The 12750-nt window shown below is 35.6% G+C and overlaps 1 protein-coding gene across 2 annotated transcripts in view; it reads right to left on the bottom strand.

Moving 5' to 3' along the window:
* Positions 1–12750, bottom strand: part of PDCD6IP (programmed cell death 6 interacting protein) — a 70310-nt gene that overhangs the window by 24079 nt on the left and 33481 nt on the right. For both annotated transcript variants that reach the window (XM_001489975.6, XM_005600850.4), the window contains exons 8-12: positions 12134–12356; positions 10147–10270; positions 7658–7835; positions 1456–1567; positions 402–571 (exon numbers count right to left, since the gene is read on the bottom strand). In XM_001489975.6, the coding sequence (XP_001490025.1) occupies positions 402–571; positions 1456–1567; positions 7658–7835; positions 10147–10270; positions 12134–12356 (807 nt within the window). The remainder of the gene's footprint in view (positions 1–401; positions 572–1455; positions 1568–7657; positions 7836–10146; positions 10271–12133; positions 12357–12750) is intronic.

Genomic DNA, 12750 nt, shown 5'->3' on the forward strand with positions numbered 1-12750 from the left:
CGGTGGAAGGCAGTATAGAACGATGTAAAAAACAAAGAATTTGTGGTCAGAGACTATCTGGCCAAACCCAGTCCTTCCATTTCAGGGAAGTTTACCTATTTCCAAGCCTCTCTCTTTTATAAAACCTGAATTAAAGACTGTGAACATATGAAGTATCTAGAATATAGTACTCAGCTCATAGGAGGCATTTAATAATGGAAATTATTATTACAGGATAGTAATATTAGTATAATTACCTATTAGACGGTATATATATCATGCTTTAAATATAACAACCTCAATTTAAATCAGTATTTTTTAAAAGATGTCAATAAGAAAGAAATTGGCAATTCCCTGCATGTAATGGCTTTAACACAGTCTTCATAAGCAGATGACCACCACATCAAAATGCATCTTCTCACCTCGCTGCCCTGCATGGTCTTTGCTGGGTTAGCGGAAGGGATGGCTGCATTCAGCTCAGGTTCTGGCTTACAGAGAAGTGCAATGGTGTCACGGTGAGACTGATACCGTTCTTTCACTTGTCCATCTGCTTGCACAGCCTTATCCAAAACTGCTCTGAAATTGTTTCCCTCTGCAGGAAAGAAAATGTTACCAGAGTACAGCACTGATTTTAACAATAATGTTTATGGGCTGCTTTACTTTTAGTTCTGTTCTCTAACTTTACTTTTTTCTCTTTCTACAGGCCCAATTCACTAGATAATTGAAGCTGAGCTCCTGTCAGTCTCTGCAATTTTGTTTTTGGAAAAATGACAAAATCAACTATAAAGCAAAAGCAATTATACCTTAAAATACATCTGTGGTTACTGTCCACCAAACAAAAGCTAATCAACATTAGTCTAATCTTCTCCTACAACACGTGAATATAGAAAGAAATCATTCACTCCAAAAATTGTTATAACTTACTTAAAAAGTACCCTCTCTCAAAGAATCATTGCTTCAACTTGACTTAAAAGAACAGCAGTTACATTTTTAGAAAAATCTCAACAGTATTAATTCCTTTTACAGAGAAATAAAACAAGTCTCTAGCTACCAGGAAGACATCATTTATTGCAACAAGCATAAAAAGTCTTAAAAATAATAATTTAGCTTCAAATTAACTGTTAAAATTCATCTGTTACCACCCGGGATTCACTACTAAGTGAAATGAAATTACAAAACTATACATCTAATATGATCTCATTTATGTTTTGAAAACATGTGCAGGGGTTGGAATAGGAAAAGAGAGTTGAAGAATCATTTTAATTTTCACTTTATACCCTTTTAAGAATCTGAACTTCTTAGAATGAAGATGGATTATTCCTTTTATCTTACACCGAACTGCGGAAAAACAGCTGGGTTTTCATAACAGCAGTTTCACTAAAAACAGGTTTACAACAGAGCCTAATTTAATCAAGCAAAAATGTAGACCCAAATTGGGAATTTATACAAGGGAAAGTCATTTATGCACATTTTTACCTGCTCGTAAAGGCTTATAGAGTTCATTGGATGGTGTCCTTTGCCAGCGTTCCTTGAATTTTGCTCTTAAATCACTGTCAGTTGCTTCTTCTTCATCCAACAATCTTAAAGACTTTTAAAAAGGAGGCAAAGCAACAATGAGATATCATTTCTGGTATAAAAAATTTAAAACATTTTAAAAATGATCATACTCAATATGGGTGAGAATTAGATGGGAATACTACATTACTGGTTAGAATATAAATTGGTACAATTTTTGTTGCAGAAATATAAGTGATAATGTATTTAACAAAAAGTCTTGTAAAATTTAAGGCTAGGTTAGCCATTACCTTACTTAGTAAAACTGAAAAGGAAGAATATCTAAGAGATTATGTACATTCATCACCAAGACTACTTTAAACAAAGACTTTTTTTAAGATTAAAATAAATAGAAAGCCTTTGGACCTTAGAAGACATAAACAAAACAAAGAGAAAACTGATTAACTACATGAAAATAAGATTTAGACGTCTATCCCAGTAAAACAAACTGAAAATTAACATATAAAAATGCCTTTTCCATGCGCAGCTGAGAAGACAGGACAGTAGGGGCCAGAAACATAAGAAAGTGCTGATCCACGAGTGGAAACAGGTTCTAGAGCCAATGGTATCTGCTAACCCGACAGCTCAGAGCAGATGTCTGTCAACTTCTCTGTCCAACACTGGAGTCAGTATTTTAGGCTTTGCTGGACACAGTCTCTGTCACATATTCTTCTTTACTTTTTTTACAATCCTCTAAAAATGGTAAAAATCAGCCTTAACTAGTGAACCATACAAAAACAGCCTACAAACCACAATTGGCCCACTGTCAGTAGTTCACCAACTACATAGTTTCCACTGGCTTAGAGGGAGAATTTAAGAAAACACGAGCAGGAGACAAGAAACATCAGTGGGGCTTAGAAGAGTAAGAGGTCAGATCAAAGGCACTATCTTTCCTCAAACTGGGACACTTCCAAATGGGTGACATTGAGTGGATGAATTTTTAAAAAGGAAAATTGTCCAACAAAAGGAAACTTACCTGACTGGATGTTGCTCTAACTAGAAAAGATAAGAAGTATCACCTAAGATTCCTAATCAAAAGCCTGAACTGAGGATGGAAATCACATGACCTGTGTGACATGAAATCCTAACATGAACTTCTGATTAAAAGATTATGCACAATGAAGCACAGAGCAACAGAAAATAAGAGCGGATAAGAGACATGGAAAATAAAGTGAGAAGATTCAACATAAATATAATCAGAGATCCAGAAAGAGACAATAATGAGAATAGAGGAAAAGCAATATTCAAAGTAAAAACTAAGAATTTTCCGGGATGGATGAAAGATACAATTCCTCAAATTTACTGGATCCAATGAAATGTCAAGCAATTTAAATGAAAGGAAATCCATACCCAGACACATTATAAAGAAGAAAAAAAAGAGTGTATTACTTTTATGCTGGTGTTTTAAAAAAATGGAGGGAACAACTCAATAGAACCAGGAAAAAGTAGGGGTGGGAGTAAAAGGGACAAAAAAACGAAAAATACGGAAATACAAGTGTGAGACAAGTAGGAAACACCAAATATAGAACATGATTCCAAATACATGAATAATCACAGTTAATATAAATGGATTTAACCCTCCACAGATAGAGATGAAGACTGTCAAACTAAATTAAAAAGAAAAATCTTGCTACGTGCTATTTACAAAAGACAAAAGCAGAAGGACACACAAGTTGAAAATCAAAGACATTCCAAGAAAACTACAGACCAATATCCTTTATGAATATAGATGCAAAATACCCAACAAAATACTACCAAACCAAATCCAGCACACATTAAAAGGATTATATACCATGACCAAGGGGTTATCCTAGGATTGCAAGGATGGTTCACATCAAAAAAAGGTGGCACCGTGGTTAAGTTCGCACGCTCCACTTTGCCGGCCTGGGGTTCACAGGTTCAGATCCCGGGTGCAGACCTACACACCTCTCATCAAGCAACGCTATGGTGGCATCCCATATACAAAACAGAGAAAGACTGGCACAGATGTTAGCTCACAGACAATCTTCCTCAAGCAAAAAGAGGAAGATTGGCAACAGATGTTAGCTCAGGGCCAATCTTCCTCACCAAAAAAAAAAAAAAAAATCAATGTAATATTGTATATTAGTAGAACGAAGGAAAAAAACAATATGATCATCTCAAGATGCAGAGAAAACATTTGACAAAATAAAACACCCTTTTATGATAAAAAAAAACACTCAATAAACTAACAATAGAAAGGAATTTCCTCAACCTGATAAAGACCATCTATGAAAACCGCACAGCTAACAGCATACTTAATAGTGAAATACTGGACGCTTTCCCTCTAAGATTACAAACAAGAGAAGGATGTCTATTCTCACCATTTCTATTCAACAATGTACCAGCCAGGGCAAGCAAGCAAGAAAAAGAAATAAAGGGAATCCAAAACTGGAAAGGAAGAAGTTAAAACTATCTCTACTTGCAGATGAGATGACCTTAAATCCTAAGGAATTCACAAAATAACTATTAGAGATAATAAACGAATTCAATAAAGTTGCAGAATACAAAAGCAACTGTCTTTCTATACTTTAGCAATGAATAATCCAAAAAGAAAATTAAGACAATTCCATTTATTACAATTGTATCAAAAAGAATAAAATACATGGGAATAAATTTAACCAAGGAGGTATAAGACATACAATGAAAACTATAAAACATTGTTGAAGGAAATTAAAGGCAAATAAATGGAAAGACATCCATGTTCATGGATCAAAGACTTAATACCGTTAAGATCGGTAATACTCCCCAAATTGATCTAAACATTCAGTACAATCCCTACCAAACTTCTAACTTTAGGATTTTCTATATATAAGGTCAAATCAAAATCACAATGAGATATTACTTCATACTCACAAGGATGGCTATAAATTTTTTTCAAAAAAAATTTATAAGGATTGGCAAGGGTGTGGAAAAACTGGAACCTTCATACACTGCTGGTAACAATGTAAAAATTTTGTGGCTGCTCTGGGAAACAGTTTGGCAATTCCTCAAAAAGTTAAATGGAATTACTGTGTGACCCAGCAACTTCACTCCTATGTATATACCCAAGAAAACTGAAAACAGGTGCTCAAAAACAGTTGTTCACAAATAGCAGCTTATTCGAAATAACCAAAAAGTGAAAACATCCCAAATATCACTGATGAACAGATGAACAAAATGTGGTATAACCATACAATGGAATATTATTCAGCCATAAAAAGAAATGAAGTACTGACATGAACTTGATGAACTTTGAAAACATTAGACTAAGTGAAAGAAGGCAAATTCAAAGGGCCACATATCGCTTATGATTCCATTTATATGAAATGTCCAGAATATGCAAATCCATGGAAATTCAGATTAGTGGTTGCCAAAAGCAGGAGGAGAGGGAGAATGAGAAATGACTGCCAATGGGTTTCTTTTGGGGGTGATGAAAACGATCTGAAATTAGATAGTGCTGATGCTCACACAACACTGTGAATATACTAAAAGCCAGTGAATTGTACACTTTAAAGAGGTTAAAATGGTGAACTTCATGTTGTGTGAATTTTACCTCAAAAAAAAACATGTAGTTGTGAGATGAATATAGGTGATTGTTTAAAAGAACCAATTAGATATCTTGGAAATGAAAAATATCAATGAAATTTTTAAAAAAACAACTCCACAGAATGGCTGAAGAACACAAAAGGATGCCTAAAGAGCCAACTAATGAGCTGGAAGGCTGGCCTGAGACAGTCTCCCAGAAAGAGCAAGAGCACGAGGAGAAAAAGTAAAAGAAATGTTAAGAGATATGAAGAACTGATCCAGAAGCACCAGCATCCATCCATCAGGAACTCATTAGAGAGAATGGAGAGAACAGAGGAAAAGGAATAACTGAAGAAACAGAATCCACAGACAGAGATCTAAGATTAAAAGGCCCCATGAGGTCCCAAGCAGGATAAAGTTATTATTTACTAAATAAATTAGTGGACACTTCAAAATTTCTGAAAATCAATACTAAAACTAAATTTCTAAAAGCTAGCAGAGAGATGAACACTCAAAAAGAGTATCAGCTTCACAACCTTTTTACTTCACAACTTACTTAAAATGAGACTCTCCAAGTACAAGTGACGGAACAGTGACTCTAAATCCCAAAGCTGTTAGCAACATCAAATAAGACAAGTAGAAGTACCTCCTGGTAAGACAGGCAGGCAACACACATATCATACACACTAATAATGCCACTTTTTCCTTAATTATGAGTTTTTTTCACATAATATTTCTAATGAAGATGTTCCTCATAATTGATAAAGTTATTTCATAGGCAATGTTCTTTTTCCATAAAATTTGTTTCAAAATCAAATATGCATCTTCCAATCAACGACACTTTAAAATTAAGGGACTATAGTAATATTAATATTTAAATAACTATTAACTAGCAGGCACATGCACAATCCCACTTCACAACTATCTTAAGTGCTCAATACTATTATCTCATCTCTTGGATGAGTAAACTGAGACACGAAGATGTTTAGTAATTTGCCCAGGGTCACAGCTAGGACTAAGAACTGGGAATCAAGTCCAAATATAATTCCACATCCTGAAACCTTAACCACTGAATTATGTGTAAACTATAAAATATTAAATAATGATTTAGAACTTCTACCTACTAAGTGCCCCAGACTGCTTTCCATTTGACTTGTTATGCCTCCTGCATTGTTCAATGTTTGTCCTCTCCCTCACTATCAGACAATTACTTCTTGCTGCTTTCACTTATGTACAGTCTTGAACAGCATTCTCCACATTTGTCTCCGTCTGTCTATCCACTATTCTAACATCCTTTCAGTTGTACCACCAGATAACAAACTTGTTTGAGCCACAAATCAACACATTTTAAACAACAATTTTAAAGTATTCTCATGCATAAAGTCTATGACCTTAAGAAGAGTGTTTGTCAAATTTTAACGTACACACAAATCACCCTGGGATCTTATTAAATGCAGACCCTAATTCAGTGGATCTGGAGTGGGGTGTGAGAGTCTGCATTTCTATTAAGCTCAGCATAGCAAGGCTTTGGTACTGAACTATGTAACCCCAATTCTGTTTGCTTAGTTTTTGATTACTGACTACGTCTACATAGGTAAAGGTGGTAACGTTGATTGTATGTTAACGTAGAACCCCTCATGAATCAGATTTCTCAGGCCAATAGTGCAGTAAATTTCCATTTAAATTTCCTAATCTTTCTCAATAGCTGATTTGCAATGAAAGGCGAATAACTACGAGCACTACCATCATCATCATATCAGTTATTATACTTGCAATGTTATCACCATCATAGTAATATAATAGTAATAATAGCTATAATTTATTAAGCACATACTGGGTGTCCCATAAGCTAGGCATTCCACTCTTTTACTTTAGTTAATCCTTTAAATAACCCTGGGAGGTAAGTATTCTCATCCCCAAGGTTCACACTGTCATAACTATTTGAGTTCTCTAACCTGGCCCCAAAGTGCTTGGAAATGAAGGAAACACAACAGCCTCTGAAAGTTAACTGAAAAATCAAAGCATCATGGACTAAAGCATTGATAACAGAAGTTCACCTAAAACAACGTGACTTCTAAACTGGCAAAAGCCAATATAATCAGTTTGAATACATTTATAGCTAAAGAAAGAAATGTATCAATTAGAGGAAAGAGGTGAAGGTACAGTAAAAGGAGAATAACAGTGGCAAACAGTTGGCTTTAGCCAAGTAAAAAATATTAAAAAACTTTAGCATTCCCACTCCTGTTGACAAAACGCCCTCTCCACTGGAAGATGGATGCAGTGGGCTTATAAAATATTTGAAGGCCTAACTTCCTTAGTCTTATTCTATGTTCACCAAGAAACCGAACCTTTCACAGACATCACTATAAAGACTGTGAACAGTCTGCTGACAGATATTTCTCACAATGTACTCATTTTACACAATAGTCATACAAATTTCAATTATGTGCATTTATACACCCTTAAAACTTGTATGAACCCATTCTCACTCAACTGGAATTCCTCGCAAGGCTGAAGGGCAGGCTCTAGGCCATAGTAATTCACCAAGATGACTACCCTGTGAAACCCAGTAGGAGTAAGCAAACCACTTAAAACATACCTCATCCAGGATTTCTCTATTTCTTTGCAGTAGTTCAGGTAGCTCTTTGATCAACTGGTCAACAGTCTGGATACCTCCCTGTTCAATCACAGATGTGGACTTAGTCAATATAGACTGAGGTACGGTGTCTCCAGATACATCTTCAATTGCTGCTGGAAGATTAAGGGAAGCTAACACCCTGAAAAAATAACACACTATGTCATCTGGAGGTCTAAACCACCTTTAAAACATTAATCTCCTATATCTGAATCAGTGGCAATGGAGTTAGCACCCCAAAAAAGTGGATAAGCCCTATCAATGGAAAAATAAAGCAAAGATAAAGGGAAAAAGAAAATTAGTGATTGATAGAATTAAAACAAAATCATTAAAGAATTAAGTTCACAGTACAGAATTAAAAGCCAAAAAAGCAAGAAATACACATTAAAATATACTAGATACCATTGGCTCACGGCTCAAACTTAATTTCTTTCAGTCTAAGTAAATAAAAGTCAAAACTATTATCTTAAATCCAATTTTTTATCACAGCCCTCATTGTTATAATGTCACTCACAGGTCAGAAATAATACACAAAACAGTTATTATTTCCTACCATCTAGGCAAAATGTCAAGAGAACATAGTTGATCTAGGTATTAATTACAGAATCTTCATCTGTTCTCAGTTTTGTGGCACAGTAAGAATTATTCTACTATTTCATTTACATAAAGGAAGGGCTGTTAGAGTAAACTTATGTTGCTTTCTTGCTAGAGGATGCAAAATGAGGTCAAAATCCATGCATTCATCAAAATTAAAAACATGAAAAACCAAACCAAACTAGGGAAAAAATATTCTCAATTACATACATTTGACAAAGGACATGTCTCTAAACTATGCAAAGAACTCTAAAGATTAATAAGAAGAAAAACTCAATTTTAAAAAATGAGCAAAAGATTTAAACAGATATTTCACAACAGATGTATATATGACTAATAAGTACATGAAGAGTTGCTCAACATCATTAGTAGTTAGGGGAATGCAAATTAAACCACAATGAGATGCTGCTACACAGACACTAAAATGGTTAATAGTAAAAAGACTGACAATGTTAACTGCTGATGAAGATGCAGAGCAACTGCATTTCTCAAACACTGCAGGAGGGAATACAAACTAGAACGACCACTTTGGAAAACAATCTGGCCATCTCGTACGAAGTTCAACATGCACTAACCATACAACTCTGCAATTCTAATCCTAGGTATTTACCCAAGAGAAACAAAACATGTCCACACCAATAATTGTACATCAATGTTCATAGCAACTGAAATTTCCATCAACAAGTGAAAGAACTAACAAACTGCTATTTGACCATAATGTGGAACACTGCTCATTAAGAAAAAGGATCAAACTGATACACACAACATAGATGAATCTCGAAAACATTACGTTACTTGAAAGAAGCCCAACATGTTGACTATACACTGTACATGCTATACAAGCTGTAAGTACTGTATACACTGGAGCAATATTGTAACGTCCTATATACTATAATGTACATATTGTACATGCTATAACGATTACATTTATACTAAACTGTATAAAAAGTAAAGCTAACCTCTAGTGACAGGGAGTAGATTCAGTAGTGGCTAGGGGCTAAGAGAGGAGGGACTGAAGTGAAAGAGGCATGAGGGAATTTTTTAGAATGACAGAAATGTTCTCTATCTTGATCCTGGTGGTGGTGGTTACACGGGTATACACTTTTATCAAAAAGAATCGAACTATACACTTAAAATAGGTGTATTTTATTGTGTGAAAATTATATTTAAGATATTTTAAAAACCAATGAACTATTTTCTTAGTCTTCAATCTATCATAAACAAAAATTGGTCAAAATACTAAATGCGGGGCCGGCCCCATGACCAAGTGGTTAAGTTCGCACGTTTCGCTGCAGCGGCCCAGGGTTTCACCGGTTCGGATCCTGGGCGCGGACATGGCACTGCTCATCAGGCCACGACGAGGCGGCGTCTCACATGCCACAACTAGAAGGACCTGCAACTAAGATATACAACTATGTACCGGGGGGAATTGGGGAGATAAAGCAGAAAAAAAAAAAAAAAAGATTGGCAAGTTGTTAGCTCAGGTGCCAATCTTTAAAAAAAGAAAAAAAAATACTTAATGTACCATGTATCTTAACTTAAAAAGTCCATTTCTACTTATCATTTCCCTCAAATAAATATCCCCTGAAATACAAATTAGTGGTCAAATATTTTCATTTTGTTTCAGTAATTGAATTTCTTCCAACTATAATGTATTTCCTAGGGCTTAATAAATATAGTGTCCCCAAGAAATGTGTGTGTGCACGTGTCTCTCTATATATTTGCTATTTCACATATCCTTGACATTCAGCTCCAAGCTCAGAAAACTAAAATGTTCATAAACTATTTAGTTAAAGAACAACCAAGCAGAAAACACTAGAACTTTAGAAATGAATTTAGGTAAGTTACGCTCTACCTACCCATTTGCCAAAGTGGTGGCTTCTCTCATTTGAGCAATTGATCTGTTAACTAAATCAGCTTTCCTCTGATTATAGGCAGCCAAAGCCTGCTGCACTGACACAGGAACCATCTTCTCAAACAGATCTAAAATTAGGAATGAAAATTTCAACAAAATTTTAAGACGAAAATTCCAACTGTAAAATGACTGTTCATATTTCTTTTCCAATATTCACATAAAAAGTCTACAAAGATTTAAATTAAAGATCAAAACTAAAACACTCTTGGGAGTCAGTCCAGCAGCATAGTGGTTAAGTTCACATGCTCCACTTCAGCTTCACAGCACAGGCGTGTGGTTCACAGATTTGGATCCCAGGCGCAGACCTTGCATTGCTCGTCAAGCCACACTGTGGTGCATTCCACATAAAACAGAGGAAGATTGGGGCTGGCCCCGTGGCCGAGTGGTTAAGTTCACGCGCTCCGCTGCAGGCAGCCCAGTGTTTCGTCAGTTCGAATCCTGGGCGCGGACATGGCACTGCTCGTCAGACCACGCTGAGGCGGCGTCCCACATGCCACAACTAGAGGAACCCACAACAAAGAATACACAACTATGCACCGGGGGGCTTTGGGGAGAAAAAGGAAAAAATAAAAAAAAATCTTAAAAAAAAAACAGAGGAAGACTGACATAGATGTTAGCTCAGTGACAATCTTCCTCAAGCAAAAAGAGGAAGATTGGTAACAGATGTTAGCTCAGGGTCAATCTCCCTCACAAAAAATAAAATAAAATAAAAATAAACAAAACAAATAAAAATAAATTTAAAAAACACTAAATCACTATTGAAAGTACATTGATGAAGAGAATTTTCAGATTACTATATTCCTGAACAATGACAGTGAGGCTCTTTCTTTGAATTTAATTTTCTTAACTTTTAGGATGTATTTGTCACTGAGTTTACCGGATCTTTGGTGAAGATTTATACATAAGAAAATGCTGTTCATTTGTTGTTTAAATTGACTGAGTGAGCAACAGTGCCATGGTTCAATTTTCAGCTCCACCACTTCCCACCTCTGCAACCTTAAGCAAATTATTTAACCTCTCTGTGCATCAGTATCCTTATCAGTCAAATGTGGACACTAATAGTACCTATCTCATAGGGTTGTTGTGAGAAGTAAGTGAGCTAATATTTGTAAAGTGCTTAAAAGAGCCCACCAGCACACGCTAAACACTTTGTGTTTGATAAACAGAAATAAGTAAAATTATCACCCTTTCTCAACAACTTAGAATATTATCCCTGGGATCTCAGCTAGAGGCTACCACACATTGCATATATCTACAATATCCACAGATATTATAACATTTATTTATTTGATACAACCACGACTCCAGAAGTTTATATGTTTAAAGTCATATTTACATCTCCTTTCTTTTTTTTTTGAGGAAGATTAGCCCTGCGCTAACATCTGCTGCCAATCCTCCCCTTTTTGCTGACGAAGACTGGCCCTGAACTAACATCTGTGCCCATCTCTTCCTCCACTTTATATGTGGGATGCCTGCCACAGTATGGCTTGATGAGCAGTGCATAGGTCCACCCCTAGGATCCGAACCAGCAACCCCCGGGCCACCAAAGCAGAATGCACGACCTTAACCGCTATAGCACCAGGCCAGCCCCTATGTCTGCTTATTTTTAACGGTAGAATCTTAAATAATGTGACAAACATCTAACAAAATGACAAGTGCTTGTTTAAAGTCTTTATCATTACTCAAAAACACAGTTTCATACTGTGTTGTATGAACTGTTGTATACTTTACATAGCCTTACTATTTACTTTCCATCTTAAAATTTCACTAAAGATACAACACAATTTTTATTCTCATATTCATTTTGAACAACATGAATGCAAATCATATTCAAAGCATACAATAGCAATTGTGTGGTTTTAGCTACAAAAAATAGATTAAACTGGAGAAAAGATGAGTAAGATTAAAGCACATCTGAATACTTGACGTACCAGTGAATTTCTGGCTGATTGGTACATTGACTGGGGTAGATTTCACAAGTGTGGCTTTGCCAATAGGGTCTAGATCTTTAAGGTCTGGAACTCGATCATGATAAATGAAGTCATTGTCTTTCTTTGCTGCAGTAAGGGCACGACTGATTTTGTCAGAAAATTCCTTCACATTGACATATTCATCATAGCGAGATGCCACTGTTTTAATCAATTCTGCTGCATGCTAAAAATGTAAAAAGAAAAAAAAAGTTTTCTTTCTTTTTTTCAACCAAGCATCCAAGCATTGTTTTTTTAAAAATTTCATATTTCCAGCGAAGTGGTCAACAGACTAACCTAGAAATTCTCCCATCACAAAATATCGAAAATGAAAAATAAGACACAGAAGACATCTCTTTAAACACATGGGTAAATTACCAAGAAAGTAAAAGAAATCCATGGGCCAATAAGTATAAACTGACACTAAGGAAGGCTAGCTGTCAGGTATTTCCGTAACCAAACAACCAGCAATTAAAACAGTATTAAAATCCTTCAAGAAGACCTGAGACAGATTCTTGAAATTATATAAGACAGAGAACTGAGAAACCTCCCCTTTGCCCCCTCACATGAAGGCAGGAACT

Source organism: Equus caballus, chromosome 16, assembly GCF_041296265.1.
Source record: "Equus caballus isolate H_3958 breed thoroughbred chromosome 16, TB-T2T, whole genome shotgun sequence".
Taxonomy (NCBI): Eukaryota; Metazoa; Chordata; class Mammalia; order Perissodactyla; family Equidae; genus Equus; species Equus caballus.